Source organism: Sparassis crispa (assembly GCF_003851025.1).
Source record: "Sparassis crispa DNA, contig_000000F, whole genome shotgun sequence".
NCBI classification, from domain to species: domain Eukaryota; kingdom Fungi; phylum Basidiomycota; class Agaricomycetes; order Polyporales; family Sparassidaceae; genus Sparassis; species Sparassis crispa.
This window is the reverse complement of record NW_020939747.1, coordinates 514,607-536,646: the sequence shown is the minus strand read 5'-3', so window position 1 is coordinate 536,646 and position 22,040 is coordinate 514,607. Positions and strand designations below refer to the sequence as shown.

Below are 22,040 nucleotides of genomic sequence, written 5' to 3'. Positions count from 1 at the left end.
TACTAGGGATGTCCGAGAAGCATTATGAAGGCGGCGGCGACGCTAGCGATTCCTGCGAGGAACGAGGATAAGTCAACTACCTTCAGACTGAGTGGATGATTACGGACCTGCGTTAATAACTCGGCTTTGCAATCGCCAGATACACACTGTCAGTACACACCCTCAACGCAGCACGTCAACGCACAAACCTGGATTCAGCATCGGTTCGCCATCTTCCGTCAACATATGCTCCAGCTCCGCCCGCGAGGGTACCGACCGGGCTGCTGTGTTACCAGTCTTGGACTTAACGCCACCGGCAACGTTGTCACCCTCGCTGTCTACCTCGGCTTCCCCATCTGCGTCTGCATCGCCATCTGTAGATGTCTGGCGACTCCGACCCATTAGTGCAGGTGACATCCGCGGTGGGACCGCCGCCGTTTTGGAAGGCTTAAGAGAACCAGACGGGTGACCCAAGGCTTCGTTGTCAGTATGGTCCTTAGGAGCTACCGAAGCTCTCCTGCTCCCTTCCGCGCGACTCTCCTCGTCCTTCTTATAGCTCAGCACCGCTTCCACAGCCGCCTGTGCGATTCGTAGCATGTTCTTCGTATCGTCTTCCGCGGCGCGCTGCGACTGCTCTTCGCCTTCATGCGTCGGTGCATATGACGACTCCTTGGGCCCATCGAGCGAGGGGTCGATAGCAGGAGTGGCCTCTGGAGCCTGAGATGTGCGGTCCTCCATCTCCACGTCACCCTCTCCTTCATGGGCACTTGCGGGACTCGAGTGTCCGTCCGAGGGTGATCGGCTGCCCGAATACTGGGGGGAGGTGCCATTCTGTTGCATCGATGCGTCATTCCCTGAATTGATTTGAGGAGGTACGGGCTGAGAGGGGTGGGACATCGGAGCCATCATCGTCCCTGGGTGACGGTAGTACGGTGAGGGCTGATAGTATGGTGAGGGCACGAGGTAGGCGCTGCTCGGAGGGAGGGGCTGACCGTCAGGGCCCCATGGTGGGGAGACATGCCAGTTCGCTTGATGTAACCGTGTCGCAGACGTGGGCAGCCCGATAGGCTGGTAGTGCGGGTCGATGATCAAGGCAGGGTGTGGTCGAGGGGGATAACCAGCTAGTGACAGTGAGACTTGGTGTCTATGATGAGGAGAGACGTCAACATACCAGCCAATGTATGCTGTCGGTAGTAACTCGAGCGTCCACCACTTGGTCCCGAACTACCTGACCCAGCAGCGGCACTAGGAGGTGATCCCTTAGAACTGCCATCACCTTGACTTCTTGCAGGGGTCCCGCTTCGGCTGGGGGACTTCGAGCCAGATGAGTCGTCACCGTCCGTCAACCTCCTGCCCTTGTCGTGGTCTGTTGGCTCGATGACCACGCCGTTGTGACTGAGATTACGTGAGGGAATAAGGGAAGAAATCATTAGATTGCGAATTAAATAACGTACCGAGATTTCTGGTGCCGACGGAGAGCATCGGTCTGCAGAGAGTCGTCAGAATAGACACACATAGATCACCTTCACACACGTACCCGGGTGAATGTAGCATCACACTGTGGGCAGGCACTAGGTGCGAGAGGGAATATCAATACGCTATATGCATAATCATCAACAAGACTGCAGCTTACAAGCCGGGCTGCGAGTGCAGCTTCGTCGTCCTCTGATGTCTCTTCAGATCGGCCTCGCGAGCAAATACCTTGTTGCACCCATTGATTTTGCATGGCCATGAACCAGTCTCCACTTTCTTCTTAGAGGGAGTTTTCTTCTTATGTGTCTCCTTCTTCTCCTCCGGCTGAATATGGCAGGATCATCAGCCACACGCAAAGTGGCAGAGGTGGCTGAAGGCCTGAAAGCATGATATTGCTCACCGTTTGCTTCACATGGGATCTCACCATATTGAAGTGTGATCTTTCAGTAGACTGTCCCCCTATCACGATGTCTGTGCAAACGATTTTTTTCCCCGGGCGAATTGTCGGCGCGGTATGAGCGTTTGTTGTGGCAGTGAACCGGGTGGCGAGCGGAGAAAGTTGGGTGGGAATTTGCCGTGGCGGCGACAAGTGTGACCGTGACATCACAAATAATAATGTCACACTGAGCTGGAATACAGGTTGTTCTGTAGCAATGGTCCATTCGAATATACAGGAGGATAGAATATGAATAGTAGAGGTACAACGTATGTGTAACCAATGCAGATGAGAGTCAGATGCGCAGAGCTGAGCAGCAAGCAGAGAGCAAATAATGAGACGACAGTGCACTGACAATTCTATGACGGTAACTTGCAACCCATGATGCGCACTGAATACAAGAACAGTTAATTCCACACATTAGATGATGAAAATAAGGTCACGTACCAGCACCATCCCAGAAACCAGCGGCATAAACCATCTCCCGTGGATGGAAGACCAAGCTACTTGAACGCGTCACGAATGGCAGCGACGGCTCCCGTGGAGGCGGGAGCGTGAGTTGAGTAGCGAGCGCCGTAAGTGGTGTCGCTCGCGTAAACGAGTGAACCTCGGTACGTTGTGCCCGCCAATTGGTGGTCGTCGGAGATGATGTCCTACTTCTTGTTAGACGAAAGTCGGGAGCGATATGGTGTTTAACTTACGCAGCAAACACGTCCGTCTGTTCATGAACATCGAAGGCCGACAAGCCTTGCGGGAACATGTCCCACGTCTGCATGGAGCGCTCGCCTCCCCGCATATCCCAAAGTTTCACTTCACCGTCCATACTGTGTGACTCGATGTCAGTGTATACAAACTATGAAGTCATTAGAGATCTCACCTTCCAGATAGGAACTGCCCACTAAAGGACGGGTGCCACTTGATGTTCTGCACCCAAGAAGTATGCTCATTATATGATCGAACAACGGCATCCTCTTCTTCAAGACGGCGATCATAGACCTTCACCGTGCCATCGGCGAAGCTCGCCAGGAACGTATGTGATGACCCGACATCACATACCAGTGCGGTAACAGGACTGTCCGAATTTGTATCCAAATCCTACCATCTTGTTTAAGTTCGTCCATGCAAGATGAGAGGCAAAACGAACATACCACGACTTGACTTTCTGTGTGCGCATCCCACACCCGGACGATACGGGAACTGCCGCTCACGAGTAGATTGCCACCATTTTGCTTCCACTCCGTGACAACCCCGCTACTCCGTGGCATCTGGATGATCTCGTTCAGACCACGGAACGAGCTGACCATCTGAACGTGGCCATTACAGACAGCTGGATCATAATTGCGGTACAGACGAATCACGCCATCCGCTATTGGAAAACAGTAAATCACTTCGCTGAGCTGGGCAACGGAGCTTTCACGCACCGGCACCAGTCAATATAATACCACCCACGTCTTGGTTGATGAGATGCAGCGATGTGATGCTCGTCCCCCGGGGATTGCCGTTGAAGAAATAATTCAAACGCTTCCGTTGCAACCAATCCCAAACCCTACAGACCAAAATTGAGCGCGAAGGCATTCGATGAAAGGGTTTGAACATACGTAATAACATCCGTCTCGCTGGCGATAACGAGATGAGGATCAAACGCGTGGAATGCCATGGTCAGAGGCAGGCCAGCTACTTGGATAGTTGATACCGGTCTATCCCATTTACAACTGCCTGGAACGTTTTGATGAGACATTGAACCCCTGACCGAAGGTCACCTTAGTATTCACCTGCTGTCTCAGCCTGTGTCCGGGTTTGTGCGATAACGTGCTCATTCCGTTGCTGTCGCCAAACCTGGTAATTATACTGCAAACTACCAGGTTCATCAACCTCCGGTTGCTGACTTAAAGTCAGCAGTCACTCAAAGCCATCTGAAAGTGAAGACAACATACTCTCATCTGCGGCTCTTTGAAGTACTCACAGCACCAGTCATAGAACCTGCTCTTGAGCGGGAGCACATCCCTGATGCCAACGCCTGTGCCAAGGCCCAAAATGATGTTCGAGTCCATTGAGAATGTGCTTCCCGAAGGGCTGCTCATGGCGCCCAAGGCGTAAGATCCCTGCTGGTGATTACCGTGACCCTGGTGACCCTGCCGATGTCGCGTTTCTGTCCTTCGACGAGCCCTTAATCGCTCCCAATCCTCCTCCATCAAGGCCTCCATAACATCTGAGGGTAGGTAGTCGTTGTGCTGACTATCAAGCGACGAGCGTGGTGAGGGGTTCGGGGAAGATTTCTGCGGATAGTGCGTTTGCTGAGGAGTAGAAGGACGCGAGTACGGCGAAGTATACTGGGCGTAATTCAAGTTGGGCGAAGGCGGCCTTGAAACAGCATTCACATCGGAGATAGTTACGCCGGTAGATGTGAGCTTGGGCGATGAATGACCATCTTCCATCGTCGGGAATGCGATATTGCCTGCGAGACTCTTCAATGCGTTGGCGAATGATGAAGTTCGTCGCAGAGTGCTAGTGACCCCGTTCGAGATGGTACTCGCCATCGTGTCACTGCGAGTCATGCCTGGTCGGCTAATGGTTGGAGAGGGTGGCCGGTGTAGGCCTTGTGATGACAGAGAAGGTGCTCGTGTTCTTGTACCAGAGAGATGTGACGAGGATGAAGGAGGACGGTTGAGTGTGGTGCTGTCGAGACGGGAGAAAGGTGATTCAAGGAGTAAAGCCAATATGTAATCTATCACCGTTTGTGCATTGGTTGCTACCTCTTGGTAAGAGTCTACCGAAAGCTCCAGCAGGATGCAGAAGATTGTCAGGAAGGATGAGAAGAATACGCGATTTTCCTCGCGGAATGCTTCATCGTCCCCGAAACCATCTAACCACTCCGCTACCGCCTGCGAGGCGACATCGTCGTGATGTGGATGTCCCTCTCTTTCCCTCCATCGTCGATCTTCTTCCCAATAGATCCACGCACACACAATGAAATACCCTCTCCACTCCTTCACCAGGCAACTGATGAGTACAAGCAGCTCCTTTCGGCACATTGGACTCGCATCATCCCTAATGGCGAGCGCTGCACCCGTGACAACTGCTACCTCCATCCGGAAGTGGATCCGTTCGTCAAACTGATACATCGTCCCGCTACCTCCTCCTCCAAGCTTCTGCATGTCTGCAGAGCCGGAAGCACCCAGGAAGGTTCCTAGAGCGTATAATGCCGCACACCGGACTTCTGCCGAATCGTCTGACAGCATCGCGATCAACTTGTCCTGAGCTCCTCGGTCGACACCATAGACCTTGATGTCCGCATTCGCGTCCCATATTTGCGCAATGCACAAAGCCGACCATTGCCGCAGTAAGAAATCATCGTCACTGAGCTTCTCGTAGCATGAGTCAAACACCTGCTCGCGCCAGCATGCATCTTGCCCTTGCGGGTAGTCACGCGAGATCGCAGACAGTATAAATGCGCACATAGCCTTGTGCTCCGACCGGTTAGGGAACGCCAGATGTCTCGGATCGTCCATGGAGAGGACGTTCGCAAAATATTTGTATCCCTGGTTCGTGTACAAGTCAATCTGGCAGGTGGGGTCGACGGCGAATATGCGCGTCCAAATGAAGATAAGGACAGGGCGTAAATCGTGACTTGCGGCTTGCAAGAGACGCGCAATATATGGGAAAATTCCAATGGTGAGAGCAAGATAGACCGCCCAAGGGCCCAAATCAACGAATTGAGATAGAAGGATGAGTGCACGCAGACGGTGAGGCTGTGAGAGAAGGACCTGAAGAACGATGGGAAGTTGATCTGGAGGTCTGCGAGGGACCAGATGATGTTGTGCCAAATCCTGGGGCAGATTTGTAGAATCTGCGATGTCTGCCATTTCAAAACTCGCATCTCCATTCGTTTCCGGCAAGGACAATGGTCCACGTTTCGTCAGCGCAGACCCGCCGCGAGAAATCCACACCTCGAATGCTGTAAGCTGATCAGCAAAGAACCGACTGGGAGTGTACGTGTACGGCTGCTCGCCAACTGACGTCTTCTCGCCAGATTGAGTTGTTTGTCGTCGCGCATGGACTGTGAGCGAAGCGTCTGTGTCCGCCCTGGGCTTCGCATGCTTGAGCAACTCGGGAAGCTGTCTAAGGCATGAATCTACAGCCAAATCCCACGAAGCCCACAACGGATGAGTATTCGTCGGCGGCAGCGGAGGATAAGTGTGTGGAGTGCAGTGATAATTCTTCATGATCCGTTCTGCCAGCAAGAAGTTGCGGAACAATGAAGCAACAAGTAGATCTGACCTGTACAATCGGGTAAAGATATCGCGCGAGAAAGTTGTCCATGCAATGGTGTCCGTGATGGCAGTGAAGATCCAGTTAAGTTCACCCAGAGGCGTCCGACGATCTTTAAGGTCACCAGGAAGCTGCATCACCATGTCGGCCGTAATATCGTTGGGCAGCTGGTGGGTCATGATGAAGTAACGCAAGGCGATGTCAATTGGCGAAGTCAGACATGATGTGAAAAGATCGGCCGGTAGTTCAGGACAAGAGGGCAATTGCTCATCAGCAGTACAAGCAGCCAGCTGTATACTTTCCGAGAATGGAGGTGTACCCTCCGGGTACCCACCACGGTTCATAGCGACATCGGTGTCACGTTTCCGTGCGAAGTTTATGAAGTTCTGCAACAAGTGGCCCGCTGCTGAACAATCCCAGATGTAAACACATGGTGAGAGAAGCCAGCCTTGTAGCTCCTGAAGCGACACAGGAATGTACTGCGTGTAGTTCTTGTTAAAGCACCACATTTCGCCACTGGGGGTAGGCTTGGGCACACCGTGGCCATTGTAGTAAAACAAGATCGCATCGTCCTTAGCCTGCTTGCGCATCGCTTGGCACAACTTGCGCAGGTCATCGAATGCGGGATCCAGTAGGGGTTTATAATACATCTTCTGGCTTAGTCCTTCGAACTGGTGGTGCAAGTTGGCCCCAATTATCTGCAGTGCCTTCTGCGAGGGCATCGTGTGTGGGTCCACCCAACATTCCAATACCGCACATGGCGACGTCTTGACAACATCCGGTGGATCGACATCGATATTCAGACACAAGACAAGGATAGCGTTGGTCGTCTTGAGCTTGCCAGGAGTTGGACGCCAAGGGGTCATTTTTGGTGCCCAGGACGGAGGAGGTGTCGGATTTCCGCATGTTAGATGGCGTTTCGCGGACCAGTGTGGAAGAATGGGAGTATTGTCAGGGAGGGTAGCAACAGATCCTGCGAGTCGCGCGTCCTGATCGTACGCGCTGTTCACTGCCCTCGTCTGAGCGGATGAAGGGTCAGAACGAGATGTAGAGCGAAAATCGCGTTCAGTAGAGGAATCCATGTCCGAACCATGTCGTGCAGCACCGTCAGATCGCCGCCCATTGGCACCTGAAAGCAGAACGTAAAAATAAGTACGAACTGAAGAGCAGGAGCTTATTACCTTCGGTACCGTGGATCCCAAACATCTCGCGAAGACTGTTGGCTTCCCCTACCACTCAATACTATGATTCCACCGCACTCCCCGTATAGTTCGTAGCCTTCAACTCGTTAGACGCTTGGACTGCGTGGATGCAGAATAGCGGACTCGGAACGAGGTCTCATTTGGTCACCTTGGCGCATTGTTTGGACTTACAAATAGTAATCAAGTGACTGTTACTGTGAGAACAGGCTTGCAAATGTTGTCAACAACCCTTGTAACCAACCCTGCTAGTAAGCAGTAACGACGGCCACGCGTCGTGAACTTCCGTGCGCGGCAGCTGCGATTCTATGGCCTTCAACGCGTTTGAAGTCATGAAGCGCGACTTGCTGTGATAATTTGTGTCCTCGGTTACTTCGCGTCAGGAAAGGTCTCCTTTTGTTTGAGGTGCTGTTGGTTACTGTTGGCTACTGCACAATCGCGTACGGAGTGTCTATCCAGCGGTAGAAGCCATGCCACCGACGGAGCCTCCAGTTGGTGCTCTCGTCGAGGTCCCTGCTGGTCGCGGCTATGTCAAGTTTTCTGGGACAACCTCGTTCTCTCCTGGAAAGTGGGTTGGCATCGAATTGGCTGAACCGAATGGTAAAAACGATGGCACCGTTCAGGGTATCAGGTACTTTGCTTGCAAACCGAATTACGGTGTTTTCGTTAGACCCAGTCAAGTAAAGACGCTCGCTCTTGAACCAGAGCCCGCACCACCACTACCAGCACCCGTCGTGAGTACCCTCTGATTTTCTTCCACACATCGTCTTACCCCGGCTTGTCTCAGGCCTCCGTAGCTCGTACCGTCCTCAGTCATCAAAGATCGGGGAGCATTGGCGCGGCTCGCGTCCCATCTGTGCGTGTTCCGCCCTCTCCCCGTGCTGGCAGTCCAGCGAGGGCTTCCAATAGTATCGTCACGTCTCCCACTGCTTCCCGCTCATCGCGACTTGGCTCTCCTACTAAGCGCACGCCACTGCAATCTCGAACTCCACTTCCCCGCAAGTCTTCTTTTGGCTCTGATGTCGCTCCGAGTCCGACTGTTTCGCGCCAACGCAGTTTCGACACAGGACCCCACGATGCTCTTCCCAAATCGCTGGCCAAGCCGTACTCCATGACGCCCGCGTCGACTGCAGGTTCTCCTCACGTGTCGCCTCAACCATCGGGTCTTCGACAGGTGACCTCCCCAGAGCCAGAGCCCTCTCGGTCTCCAATAGTATCCAAGGAACCACCGCGACTTGCTGCCCCGGTTGTAAGTATCGATGAGCAATTCTGTTCTAACCCTCCATAACTTCACTACGTTAGGTACCCCCGGTTGTCCAGGATGACCAAGAGCTTCAAGAGTTGCGCGCAAAGATCCGTGTACTGGAAGCCAAGCGCGCAGATGACGCGCGACACGTCCGTGAGCTCGAGACGCGGCTGTCGGAAGCGGAGTCGTTCGTCGCCCTCCGTCCGAAGCTGCAAGCGAAGCTGAGCTCGCAGCAGACGGAGCTGATCGCGACGCGTCGCGAGCTCGCAGACGCCCAGCAACTAGCCCAGCTCTCTGAGGGCCGCATCGTCGACGCGCAGGAGCAATTAGAGATGGCCATGTTGGACAAGGAAATGGCAGAAGAGCGCGCAGAGGTCGCGGAGGCAGACCTGGAAGAACTTCGCGAGAAACTTGCAACAGTAGAAGTGGAGTTACAGGTGCTGAAGGAGGGCGGTGGTGTGTATCTTACATTTCGTTCCCAACATGAATGCATCACTGATGCGAGTACCTCCGAAGGAGGCGAGGATGATGGTGAGAACATGGTGAAGCAGTCGTTGGCGTATGTCCAACTGGAGAAACAGAACGAACGGCTCAAGGAGGCTCTTATCCGGTTAGTTGGCATTCTCTTAGTTTTACACGTAACCTCATCGAGTCTGTACAGGCTTCGTGACATTTCCCAAGAGACCGACCACGAACAGCGCAGACGCATCGCCGAGATGGAGAAAGACGTGACCAGTCTCGACGACATCCAGAGTATGTTCAATACGACGGTGTTTTCGTTTTCACGAAGCTGAGAGGTATCTTCATTAGCTCAGTACGAGTCAACCTTGATCAAGCTTGCAAACGCGGAAGTACAGATCGAAGACCTCAAAGTGCAGCTCGACGACGCCTTGGGAGCGGAAGATTTGCTCGTCCAGCTGACCGAACGCAATCTCATGCTTGGCGAGGTAAGCAAATCGCTTCCGGATTCGGTGACACTCATAGGTCTGATGCATCCCGCCGTTTGTAGAAAATCGAGGAAATGCGCATCACTATTGAAGATCTGGAAGCTCTCAAGGAACTCAACGATGAACTTGAAGAGAACCATGTTGAGACTGAGAAAGCAATGCAAGAGGACCTTGGTATTTCTGAGCCCTTTCTTTGTCGAGACGAAGCGCTTAGTTGTGTGCTCAACCGCCAGATGCCAGGGACATCCAGATCCGCGAGCGAACGCGCAAGATAGAGTCTCTGGAAGAGTCGTGCCAGGACCTAGAAGGCACAATCGTCCAGTTCCGAGACCTCGTCATGCAATTACAGAGGTGAGTTTTGCCCGGAATATGCTACACTCGTAGTGTTAACATCCCTCTCAGTGAACTCGACGCGCTGCGCACAGAGACCCAAACTGCGCAACACGAATCAGCCACTGCTGCTTCCCAAACTGCTGCCATGATGTCGTTGAACCTCAAGCTGCAATCTTCGGCGTCCAAGAACCAAGCGCGCAACATCGATCTAGAGGTCAAACGGATTGAAGCACGGGAGGCCAAGGAGCTCCTGAACATTGTCCAGGTGTGTCCGTTCTGATGCCTCCCATAGTGCTGCAATGCTCTGAACACGTTCTTGAATAGCCTTATCTGCCTCAACTCTACGTGGAGTCTGACATGGATCCTACGAACTGCTACATGTTCTTCCAGCGGCTGGCGCTGAAAGTTGAGTTGATCAATAACGTCGTTGCTCAGACGCACAACTTGCCAGAATCTCTGAACGGTCCGGTATCCGATCTGTTGGTTGGGGTGTGCGAGGTCGGTTATCCATTCTGAAGGTATTGCCCTCAAACCCTCACAAATTATTTCCCAACGTAGATGAGAGGTCGCCTGGCCCACCTATCCACAACATGCAAACGCTTTGCTGCGATCCTGCGCAAGTGCGATGCTGAGTCGTTCCTCAACATTGGCCGCATCTATCCAGAGATTGCACCCATGGAGAAGCGTATTGACATGCACGTTGATTTGCTCCGCAGGGATGAGTTCCGTGAAGTCGAATGTGTCAGCGATGCTGCGAAGTGAGTCATGACTTTCTCGGGGATGGATCTGGTGAGCTTACGCGATATGCGTGCAGGATGCAGTCGCAGTTCGATCATCTGGCAGAAACGTACTTCAAAGGGTTCGACTTTGATCTGGGCGAACGCGAGCTGGGACACGTGCTCTCGTTTGACAACGACCTGGATATGTTCGCCGCGTCCATTGGGCTCATCAAGACTTCCGTTGCTGCTCTTATGAAGGACGAAGGTTAGCTTGTGATGTCGCGCGGTTGACGTGGTGTCATGCTCATACCCGCACAGATGCCCAATTGGATATGGGAGGGCTCAATTCCGATTCTGATTTCTTTGAACCGTTGCAGCGGCTATTGGATCAATGTCGAAGTGCGAAATTGCTGTCCAGGTACGCGTTTCGCTTTCTTGCAACTCGTAACTGCTGACGAGGAGTCGTGTCACCAGGAAGCTCACGAAGCGGCTGGAGGATCTGACGCAAGACTCTTCAGCCCTGAAGTCTCAACTTGTCCCCCAACTCCAAGCCTTCGGCAACACAGTTCCCGAGCTCGTCAATTTCGGTATCTCGGTGAGAAACTTAGTTGTAGCTGGTGCAGACCGTGAAGTCTGACCGATGGTCGGTACGCAGCTGGCCCAACAAGTCATGCCCCATCTCACCGATGTGCGCGGTGCCAAGGCAGCGTTCCAGCTTCCTACTGTTCTCTCGTTCGTTAAGCAGACGGCTGCGTCAACTGTTGGAAAGCAGAGGCAGGACGAAGTGACGTCATGGGAGTCTGTCGGCGACTTCTTGTCTCAGGTTATTCAAGAAGCGAGCCGACTACTGCCACTAACCATGGAGGCCGAGAATACCGTAAAGAGTAAACACCAAGCCATATATTGTGTACATGTTCTGACATATTCCGTATGGTAGTTTCCGGCACGGCACCTTGGATCGTCCGCATTGACGAGGTCAAAGCCGCAACTGCTATCAACCTCGAAGCCGAGCGTAAGGTCGCGCAGCTCAACGACGAGATGCAGGCGCTCGTGCGGACCCTGAAAACCAAAGATCAGAGCATTCAGGAGTCGACAGTAAAGATCGAGCTGATGGAGCGCCGCATGGAGACAGTCAAGAAGCAGGCGGATGCCATCACCGACCTGGAGGTCGAGCTGGCGAAGGCGCGCAAACAGGAGCATGCATACGAGGAGGCGATGGAACAGCTGCAAGCCGATCTAGATTCTCTCGAGCAGGATAATGCCAAGCTCAAGACCGTGGCTAACAACCCTGAGCGGCAACGTAGGTGTCACATATCCTCTGCAGTGAAAGTCACTAACCCCTCGTAGCTTCAGGAGCTCAAGTTCCCGAACCTGAAAGTGTTCCTGTTGAGGGTAGTCTTGAGACGTCGTACCTCTTGGAACAGGTGTGTCATGCCCTGCTCCGTGATTGGGTTGTTTTCTAACACTGAGTAGATTGATGCTCTCCGGGGCACTGTCCGCTTCCTGCACACCGAGAACTCGTATCTCAAAGGCCAGGATCTGCTCAACGAAATCGAATCATTGCCACCTCTGCACGTGTCAACCAGCCGAGAGCCTACACCTCCTCTTGTTCCCTCAGGTCCATCCGACTCAGAAGACTCAGACTCAGACGAGCCACCCTCGCCACCTACGTTGCGCACGCTCGCCGTGGAGTCGAAGCTTCTTTACCGCGATGTCATTAAGTACGCGTCCTCTCCCCGGATTGTGGACCTCTCAGTGTTGAGGGCGAAGCGAGCAGAGGGTGGTGACAAGGGTGTGAAGCCCTGGATGCCAAAAAAGAAGACACCCGCATTTCAGGTATGGGAACGCAAGATGGAGGGAGAGCGTCTTGGAAGAAGGGTGCAAGGTCTGATGGAGCGGACGAATGCTTTCGCTGGTTCGAGATAACGGATGGTCACTAGAGTTTTACTGCATTACAGATACCCTAGATAATTCATTATTGCTATGTCCTGATGTCACTTACATGTATATGTTCCTATTGTACTGTATGTCATCACACCGTTTTGTTTTCCGCGTCTCCTTCATTACAACGGTTTCCATATTGGGTGCCAAGTGAAAATATAGACGCCCATAACGCCACTGTGGCGGCTCATCATGATCCTGCGCGCAGCCGCCGCCTCATCGTGTATTTCCATCTCTCCCATCTCCCCTCGCTTCAATACGATTGCCCACATCTCCTGAAATACATGGTTTGTTCACATTCTCAAGTGCAAATAACGATGTGGCTTACGCACGCGATCGTCGGTTTCAGGATAGTTTCATTGGTCTCGCCAAGGAAGGCTTCGCCGCCTACCAGCACTGTATGTACGATCCCCTTTTCTCATGCGGTTCGATCATGTCGATATTTTATGTCAACATTATCAACATACATGTCTAACGTATCCCTCATGCAGCGCAGAGTTCTGGCCAACAACAAGAACAAGGTCAAAGTCAGAGCACTCCCCACCATGCAGGTGGGGGCAATCAGCCCTCGCTTGACCATCCAGCAGAATATGGTGGACAGGACCAAGGCTATCAAGGCCAAGGTGGACAGCAAGAGTATGGCCGCCAACAAGAGTATGGTGGACAGGACCAAGGCTATCAAGGCCAGGGTGGACAGCAAGGATATGGCCGCCAACAAGAGTATGGTGGACAGGACCAAGGCTATCAAGGCCAGGGTGGACAGCAGAGACACGGCCACCAGCAAGAATATGGTGGGCAAGACCAAGGCTATCAAGGCCAAGGTGGACAGCAGAGACACGGCCACCAGCAAGAGTATGGCGCCCAGCAAGGCTATGATCAGGATCAGCCGCAGCATTCTCGTCCCCAAGGTGTTTACGAACGTCCCCAATGTACCCATCTTCGCAGTCTTTGTGACTACCTAAGAACCTGAATTTGACTGACACTTCTATGTATAGCTGACTATTCTAGGACTGGGGGACAGGAGTGGAACTCGCCCGACAATAATCGTTCTGGAGGGGGCTCAGCGCAGGAGTACTACAACCGCCCACAGTGTACGTTGTCATGGTTTCGGGATGCGATCTGATCTGAAACAGAAACGTCTGCAGTTAACGCATCCCAAGTGGCGAGCAACACTGCCAATCAGTATGGGAGCAACGGGGACAATCAGATGTATTCGAACGCGATCAATCACGTCCAGAACCACCCGGTCAGTACACCAGGTCTATTAGGGAGGTATCTTTGAACTGATCATATCATATAGGGAGAACATGAGCAAACCGTGAACGAACAGCATGTCCAGGACGCGCACAGGGTTGCGTACAGTGAGGGCAATGCTAGCAACCTCAGCGCTGGTTCTATGGGTAGTGCAGCTGCCATGCAGGTATATCAAGCGACCGTGTCATGTCCTAATATTTATTCACTCGTTTTCTAGGCCTTGAAAAAGTTCACCGGTGGCAGTTCTGGCGGCAGCGGGTCTTCCTCTGATCTTATCAGCCTAGCCATGTCGGAGGCTTCGAAGCTCTTTGACCAGTCCGGCGGTGCAGCCTCCGGAGGCAAGCAGGATGCTATCACTGGGGCGGCTACGACCGCCATGAAGCTTCTTGTTCAGTCCAAGATGAGCGGTGCTGTCGGCGGCGGCAACAGCGGGGGCTTGGGCGGCTTGATGGGATTAGTATGTCTCACGAACACGTAATTGGATGATTGGGTCTAACAACTATAACCCTAGGCTTCTAAGTTCTTATGATCGCTTATCGAATCCACGTTGGACAGAAGCATCAGGAGAAGTTGGAATGTTGTGTACTGAACACGCAGTAAACCAGACAATTTGTGTAACCTGTGATATCAATGGCAATGTAATTGTAGACTGTTCAGAACAAACGAATAACAAAAGAATAAAAAATCTGTAATACCCCGTCAGGTAGGTCAAGCTTCCTCCCCCGATGTCTTCGCCCTTTTCGTCCCTACCTTACTGTTATCCTCGAACTCACCATAATCCCCTTCAAGACCGTCGTCCCCCACATCATCTTCCTCCCTTCCTCGCTTTGTGCCTGAGACGGTAGCGGAGGGGGAGATGCCATTCTTCGCGGGCTCTTCGGTGTACTCTTCATCTTCTTCCTCCTCTTCTTCCCCATCGTCAGCAGCATCTCCCTGAGAAACATGTATTAGCAGGCTCTGAGTTAGTATCAAGAAGGTAGTTTGTGTGGTTACCCACCTCTCCAAGTAGGAGCGCTGTCAAAGAACCTTGCCTGCCACTCTGTACATGAGATCAGAAGTGTCATCAGAAGATGAACACGTTGAGCGACGGCAATTCAACGTACAGGACGAGCTCCATCGTCATCGTCCTCGTCTTCGTCGTCTTCGTACTCAACACCATCTTCCTCCTGTGACAACAAAAACCATTGTCTTGTCTCACTCACCAGGCATTAGATCTCGAGCACGCACCTCAACATCCTCTACGTCATCATACTCGTCTGAGTCCTCTAAACCGGTGAGAATGCGGTCAACATGAGCCCTATGACATGAAAACTGGCATTGCCCACCATCCTCCACTGGCTCCTCGACGGGATCGGCCGGTTTTTGGGACATGTTTGGATAACTGAATTAGTCTCGGTGATGAACTGCGTGGAGGTCGCGCAGGTGGTGAGCCCCGGGCTCAGCTGGGAGTGCTGAGTGAGAAAGGCGGTCAGAAGCAGACGAACGTTGCTGGCGTGATTGGTGGAGTCGGAGTATTCCCATCCGCTGCCACTGCTTTGCGGGCAAAGCGCCATGCCCGAGGTTTGACCAGGGCCATGAACAAGAAGAGTCTCCGTATTTGCGGAGAGCAGGGAACAACGGCATGAATAATGGGAAGCTTGAGAGGTTAGGAAGAGATAGGTATTCGTATACTTTTATCTTCTGGTCACCGTCAAAACGTGGATAGCTGACATCCTACGTATACGTAGGTTCTTCGTGTTCTACTTTTTGAACTATTTATTATACAGGTGAATCTACCATACAGTATCCAACTCCAACAGGTTTCTACAGTACTTATGAGGTATGAATGTGATATTGAGAGTGTGCCCAATGTCCAGGTGCTGAGGTCCGTATTAGGCTGTCCACCATAGTCTTTTACTCTCCCCGTCCTCTTCCCGCACGGCATTCTCACGAATGACCTTCAAGAATACGCTCTCCAGCGTCGCCCTCTCCACAGTGTACTCAGAAAACGTGCTCTGAGACGAGAGCACAGCAAACAGCTCGGCCAGCGACATGTCGTTCCCGATCGGAATCTCGAAGCGCGTCGCGACGTCGTCCGCCATGCGCGCGCCAGGTATTTGCGCCATGAGTTCTTGCGCGAGCATAATCTCTTCACGTGTCCGACATGAAAAATGCACTTCGTATGTGGCATACCGAGCGGCCAGCGATTCGGTGGTTCCGATGGCTAAGAGCACTCATCAGTGTTTGCACGGCAGTACCTATCATGGCAAGAAACCGACCAAGCATCTTCTTCGCCAATATACCGACCTTCGTGGCCAACGCTGACGCCTCCTCCATAGAGTCTGTGATAGTAATGTTAGGACATGTATGCTTCCCTTAGGATGGGGACCATTTACGAGTCGTAATCACGATAGCCTTGCCAACCGCCACCTTCCTCAAGGTCGCCCACATGTCCCGCTTCATCTTCGCGTCGACTCCTGTTGAGAACTCGTCGATGAGGACAACCGATGGGTTACCTGAAGGACTGGTGTCAAACCAGTATCAAGTGATTACAAGCGTCGCACATACCGATGAGGGCGATCGCCAGCGCCAGCTTCCGCTGGTTCCCACCAGAAAGTTTGCTTGCTAGCCGGTCGGCATACATATGCAAGGATGTCGCCTGAAGGAGGCAGTCGACGTTCCACCTCAGCTCGTCGCCTCGGTACAGCCCCTTGAGACGCCCATAGTGCTGCAGATGCTCTTCCACAGTCAACTGGGAATCGATGGCGGTGAATTGTGGGCAAACGCCCAGCGACATCCGCGCCTCTCGCGGATGACTGCAAGACGGAGGTGCCATTGATTCTGATGTCGCCCATGTCAGGCCTCACGTCACCGCCTAATCAATCAGCGCTGAAGTCACCAGCTTCTGAAGGAGAAAAATGGACGTACGGATCATGTTGAACGTCGTAGTCTTGCCGGCGCCGTTCGGACCAAGCAGAGCAAAAATCGTGTCCTTCGGCACACCCATACTGACATCATCAACGACTTTGCTCGTGCCGTACGTCTTCGAGACGTTTAACACCCGCAGCGGGTCCGCAGACGAGGCGACAAAATTCGCCTCTTCTTGCACATCGTTGTCGTCGAGAAGGCCTTCTGGCATTGACCGATTTCTCTTGTCCTTGCGCTTGACTAGCGACCCAGAGTCGACGAAGACCAGTATGGCGAAGAGAACGAAGGTGTAGATGATGAGGTACAGGATTGGCCCGCCGTAATGCAAAATATCGCCCATAGAGGATGTAGTGACCGGGGTATTTCCGTTGCACAGAAGAGAGAAGAGATTCACAGAAACGAAGGACGCCCGAAGCTAACGGCCAGGTAAGCACCGAGCTGGGCTCGAGAAAAGACGTCACAACGTACGAGGCTTGTGATTGGTGCCAAAACAGACATAGTAAAATCTATGAAGCATTAGTACAGCTACAGCAGGGTCACCCGTACCAGACTCACGAACGATTGTCAGATCTTCGCTGCCTCGTGATGTTGGTGCATAAGTTAGGGATAAGAGGTTCGCAGCAAAGTACAACTACACCGAGGATGGGGATGATATCTCGATTTTCAGCGTCACTGGCACGTAAATCAGACTTACCAGAAAAGCGACGACTTGATAACCAGCTGAGAGAGCGAATGCAGCCAAGGGCGAAGCTACAAGGAGTGAGGTGCAGTACGAAAACAACACTGCAGCAATTCCATAAAGAACGAATACAAGCCACTGCGAAGGTCGAATTAGAAGGGAGCAGATTAGTAGAGATCTCAGCGACTCACGAGAAATCCTAGCCCATTGAACTGGTTCGATGCAGTAGCGAAGACGACGGTGATGATAGACACTGCTAGGACAGCAAAGATGGCGTCGAAGAGAAGATGGCCCAGCCACAGACCGACGGGATTGGACAAACCGTTTGAGAATTGCATAGCCTGAACGGATGAACGGCGCTCGTTTGACACGTACAACGAGAAGAACGCAGGGAAGGCCGCCTGCAAGCCTATACTCAGCGGAGTTTGACAGAAAATGACAAAAAGATCATACCATAGAAGCGCCGAAGAACGCGACCCACTTCAGCACGATGAACGTCCCTGTATTGAAGTTTGGGCCAGGGAGGCTCTCATACTGGGGCGCGATGAGCACCGGCACGCCATAGCTGACTCCCGTGGTCTTCGCTGCATTGTTAAATAATAGGTTGGACGCCAAATTCAGCATGACGAGGCCCATGAAGCCGGGCTCCGTCGCCTCCCAGGCCACCGTCACGGAGCCATTCTGTAAGTCCGCAGACACGCCACCAAGCGACATATTGAGATAGTTACGATTGATGTGGTCGATGAATGTTGCATTGTCTGGGATATTGAGCATCGGGATCTGTGCAGTGGACGGACCAACGACAGAAAGAATGTCTGGAGGTGAAACTAACAATTGCTCTCCAGGAAGTGTTGAACTTTCTACGCTGTAGGGGATAGGGGAGTGGGGGAAATAGAGAGGAACCTGATACGTCGAGCGATATTGAGTGAGACACGTCTCCGTGCGATCGGCAAGAAACAGTAGGGGAATACAGGAGCCTGCGGCAGCGACAGCGACCGCGAGCAAGGGAGTCAACCAGCTCCGACGTGCAATGATTGTACGCTTGTGGAAGACAGTGAAGGCTTGCGAGATTGCCGATCTTTGCCGGCCGTCGGTCAGGTCAAGAATTGGAGGCGGCTTGAGCGTGAACACGAACGACGACGAGCGACTGTCCAAGAAAGTTTCCTTTTCCATGTCTTCGGAACGCATATCATCGTACATAAGCCCAAGGAAGATGTCCTCAAGGGACGTCCCGTGGACCGAATAAGACTTGATCCCGAACTCGCTGCTCTCCTCTTCCACCAACTCTAGCACCTGCTGAACGACCTTGACATCTTTGGACCTAAGATGGTAGGAGGTTTCGTTTGGTACGGACGAGGTGGTGTACGTCAGCGGTGCCAGAGGGCGAATGCGGTCCAAAAGATCGTCGAGTGCGGGATACTTAGTGAAGTCCAAAGACGCTGTGGAGTGATTCTGGGCAAACTGCACCTGCATGGTGTAACCTTCACCCAGCGTAGACTTGAGCGACACCGGCGTCCCGTGCGCGACCAGCCTGCCAGGGGCCTTGAGGATGGCAATTGTATCCGCAAGGAGGTTGGCTTCGTCGAGAAACTGGAACAACTGAATCGTTAACCACCGTTCGGCAAATTGGATCAATAAACGACTCGCATGTGTAGTAAAAACAATTGTTCGGTCATGGCGCACAGCATTCAGGATCTTCCAAATGGCACGGCGGGACAACGGGTCGACACCAGATGTGCACTAGACAAGGGTCAGAAGGCCGTCTTCACCTGACGTAAGAACGTAGGAGCTTACTTCGTCAATCAACACAGCTATGCAAGTTAAATACGCCGTAAGCACTACTGCCGGAGAAGCCAAAAAAACTCTCACTCTGAGACCCGCCGATCAGCCCAATCGCCAACTGCAGCCTTCTCTTCTGACCTCCGCTCAGTGAATCCGCGTTATAATGTATTTTCTTCTCGAGGTCGCAATCGCGCAGCAACCACTCGATGCTGTCCTGTCGGCACGCCGACCCGCTGGGCGTTTTAACGGCCTGCCAGACACGCAAGGTCTGGAGGCACGTCAGCTCAGGGAACAGCACATTCTTCTGCGGCACGATTCCAATCGTTCCGCGGGGCGGCAGTGAGACGCCGCCGTCGAACAGCACTGTGCCGCGGGTGCGGCCTAGGAGGCCTGCTAGGATGGACATGGTCGTCGACTTGCCCGCACTGATGTTGCACAGTCAGCAATTCTTGTCTCGTGGTGCAATTAATTGAGTGACGTGAGGATGCTCACCCATTTGACCCCAGCAACACATGTATGCCATACCTCGGAATGTCGAGGCTCAGGTCTGCTACTGCAGTGACCACGTCCTTCTTCCACGTGAAGATGGATGAGTGAAAGTCTTTCCCGAGGTTCCTGATGGAAATAGCTGTGTCTGGATGCATGCCATATGCAAACGACCGCTTGCTTTGAGAAGACCAGCCATGCGCATCGTAGAGCAGTCTCTCGAAGAGAACTGCGAGACAAGGCCACAGAAAGATGTTCACCTGTCACATCACTGAACATCAATAGTCCAGATTTCGTGGGACGGCAGTGCTCACACTGGCTGCGATGATGAGCGGATAAAGCAGTATCTGGTTGTCCGGGTCCGCATGCAGCAAGGTCGCTGCCATGTTGTGATTCTCAAAACCGCAGAGTGCGTATATGGCGAAGACATAGAACCCCGGTGGGAACACGACCGAGAAGACGACAGTTCCAAGGATGCTGTTCGTAGTCACTCGCGCAAAGACGAGGGCGACAACCGCGAGGCCGATCGCGGAAAAGGTAGAGGCGACGGCTGCGAGCTGTGGGCTCTTCCCGAATGGCACGGCGACGAACAGAGACCAGCCAGCGAGAGAGAGTCCGATGAGGAGGTGAATGGCAATCACCAGCCCAGGATTGGTCGCCTTGAATATGCAAAAATGCCAGATTACTGCGACGGCAATCCACGCAGGGAGGTATGCGAGCACGACACTGAAGTACCAGGAGCTAGCAGGGAATGCTGATCAGTAGCATGCAAGCCTTGTAAGTGCAATGACTGACATGATGCGAGCCGAATCGAGCAAACCCATCGCTTTCAGATGGCTTGTCAGCAAATTAGCGCGCTCTCCCATGAAGGAGCCTGGGAGATGGTAGGCAACGGGGACATAACAGATGAATCTAGAAGGCTGTGAGCACTCGATAGCGGCAAGGAAATGGGAGCACGTACAATGCCAAAACGAGCAATTCTCGTATGCCTCTGATGTAACCTGTTCGCAAAAGATACATCAAGATCGGCACAATCCGAGCCTTGCATGGACATACTTAGACGAATATTAGTGGACTGTTGCGTGTTCGTAATTTGTGAAAACGGCCACTCCATGGGAGTCAATGGCTGGACACCGGTCGTAAGTTCGATGATTGCCTGCATCCACCGGGGTTAGTCGATTTCGAGGAGAAGCACACCAAACTGACACTATCAACCGCCCATTGTAACGGGAAGAGTTTCTTCTCGAAATCACTGGTATGCTTGTCGACGTTGATATAAAACAACCCCCCGTCGGCGCGGATTGTGTAGTTGAAAGGCGGAGCTTGTTCAGGGTCAGTTGTTGCAGTTGTCCCATTGGGCATACCGGGAAGAGCATTGAATACGACGGCACCAAAACATTGAGAATACAGACGGAAATTCTCGGGGCAAGCCTTTGGAATCTCTGATGGTGAGTCCAACTGCTGCACGGCATCTAGCTGTTTGGGAGAGAAACCTCGTGTGACATGCGACATGATGTCAACTGCTGAGGGTGTTCCAGTGCCATTTGTGCTGTCAACCCAGATGAGCGAGAGTGACCCGTCGAACACGTCGGTGAGGTTATGGACTGGTGCCAGGGTGCCCAGACCATACTTGGAGAGAGTTCTCAGATCGCGCAAGTCGAGACAAAGCGAGTAGTATACTCACGTTGTTAACCTTCGCCAGGAGCAACTGAGCCAAAGCCATGAAAACACCATATCCTACCGGCAGCAGAAGGCACCGTACAAGGTTTAACTGGACTCCTGGTGAGAATGCAGGAAGACCTGTATAAACAGTGAGCACGTACAAATGGGTGCTTTGACAAAACTATCCAATTCTTCCACACCAGCGCGCTTAGCTGCCTGAAAAATAATGGAGGCATCTCAGCCTTCACCGCGAAACTGGCTGCCAGTAGGAGTCGAGGTCGTGTGCTTGCAAACGAACGGCTGCGGAAACGGGCAAAAATATGGGGGCGCTACATGACTCCGGATGGCTATAAGGTTGGAGCAGATAGACGCGGCCTTCCCGCTGCTGTATCAAATACCGAGTAGCATGGAGAAATTTGGATTCCAAGGGCGGGTAAATTAGACCGCGCTGGGTGGTGGCAAAGACCGACAGGTGGTGATGATGACAACAATGACGCTACTTAGATCACTGCGCAGACGTGCAAAGATGACCATCGAGGGAGACATATAAAGCGGTGTTCTCCACTGCAAATTTCGAACAGCGTCCATCACCCACGACCGATGGCAATGGGTTGCCCCTAATTACAGCTAAATTCAGAACGTTAGACGTTTCTCGTTAAACTCACCTCCCGATTTCTGCTCGCGTTTTAGTGAGACCACACAGTCCTAGGCCGAATATGGTAAGTTGT

General features: G+C 52.7%; 5 protein-coding genes across 5 annotated transcripts; 1 reads left to right on the top strand and 4 right to left on the bottom strand.

The window, feature by feature from the left end:
* Positions 1-22: 22 nt before the first annotated feature.
* SCP_0101740 (hypothetical protein) lies at positions 23-1,879 on the bottom strand (the record flags this gene model as incomplete). The annotated part of the gene is made up of 8 exons (XM_027752413.1): positions 23-52; positions 108-124; positions 189-1,100; positions 1,151-1,374; positions 1,434-1,465; positions 1,517-1,550; positions 1,613-1,776; positions 1,853-1,879. The coding sequence occupies 8 exons, from the start codon at positions 1,877-1,879 to the stop codon at positions 23-25; spliced, it is 1,440 nt and encodes a 479-aa protein (XP_027608214.1).
* A 368-nt stretch (positions 1,880-2,247) lies between these two features.
* On the bottom strand, positions 2,248-7,363 carry SCP_0101730 (Target of rapamycin complex 1 subunit mip1; the record flags this gene model as incomplete). The annotated part of the gene is made up of 10 exons (XM_027752412.1): positions 2,248-2,279; positions 2,336-2,541; positions 2,590-2,712; positions 2,766-2,983; positions 3,037-3,254; positions 3,310-3,434; positions 3,487-3,604; positions 3,661-3,769; positions 3,823-7,286; positions 7,339-7,363. 10 exons carry the CDS (start codon positions 7,361-7,363, stop codon positions 2,248-2,250), a joined length of 4,638 nt encoding a protein of 1,545 aa, XP_027608213.1.
* A 463-nt stretch (positions 7,364-7,826) lies between these two features.
* On the top strand, positions 7,827-14,325 carry SCP_0101720 (predicted protein; the record flags this gene model as incomplete). Its single annotated transcript, XM_027752411.1, has 27 exons — positions 7,827-8,090; positions 8,144-8,605; positions 8,659-9,058; positions 9,119-9,212; positions 9,264-9,355; positions 9,413-9,549; positions 9,612-9,723; positions 9,783-9,900; positions 9,952-10,147; positions 10,207-10,380; positions 10,441-10,640; positions 10,697-10,866; positions 10,920-11,019; positions 11,076-11,196; positions 11,257-11,485; positions 11,539-11,901; positions 11,949-12,025; positions 12,075-12,516; positions 12,569-12,625; positions 12,705-12,829; positions 12,892-12,940; positions 13,034-13,471; positions 13,538-13,633; positions 13,688-13,788; positions 13,843-13,962; positions 14,014-14,253; positions 14,308-14,325. The coding sequence occupies 27 exons, from the start codon at positions 7,827-7,829 to the stop codon at positions 14,323-14,325; spliced, it is 4,995 nt and encodes a 1,664-aa protein (XP_027608212.1).
* A 179-nt stretch (positions 14,326-14,504) lies between these two features.
* Positions 14,505-15,167, bottom strand: SCP_0101710 (predicted protein; the record flags this gene model as incomplete). Its single annotated transcript, XM_027752410.1, has 5 exons — positions 14,505-14,729; positions 14,794-14,835; positions 14,900-14,962; positions 15,024-15,061; positions 15,122-15,167. 5 exons carry the CDS (start codon positions 15,165-15,167, stop codon positions 14,505-14,507), a joined length of 414 nt encoding a protein of 137 aa, XP_027608211.1.
* Positions 15,168-15,667: 500 nt separating this feature from the next.
* SCP_0101700 (hypothetical protein) lies at positions 15,668-21,548 on the bottom strand (the record flags this gene model as incomplete). Its single annotated transcript, XM_027752409.1, has 22 exons — positions 15,668-15,999; positions 16,055-16,117; positions 16,172-16,291; positions 16,344-16,527; positions 16,643-16,650; positions 16,704-17,118; positions 17,172-17,209; positions 17,259-17,334; positions 17,398-17,520; positions 17,574-17,783; positions 17,836-18,972; positions 19,030-19,122; positions 19,177-19,193; positions 19,252-19,589; positions 19,657-19,910; positions 19,965-20,391; positions 20,446-20,562; positions 20,612-20,651; positions 20,707-20,806; positions 20,857-21,279; positions 21,335-21,421; positions 21,474-21,548. The coding sequence occupies 22 exons, from the start codon at positions 21,546-21,548 to the stop codon at positions 15,668-15,670; spliced, it is 4,677 nt and encodes a 1,558-aa protein (XP_027608210.1).
* Positions 21,549-22,040: the final 492 nt, after the last annotated feature.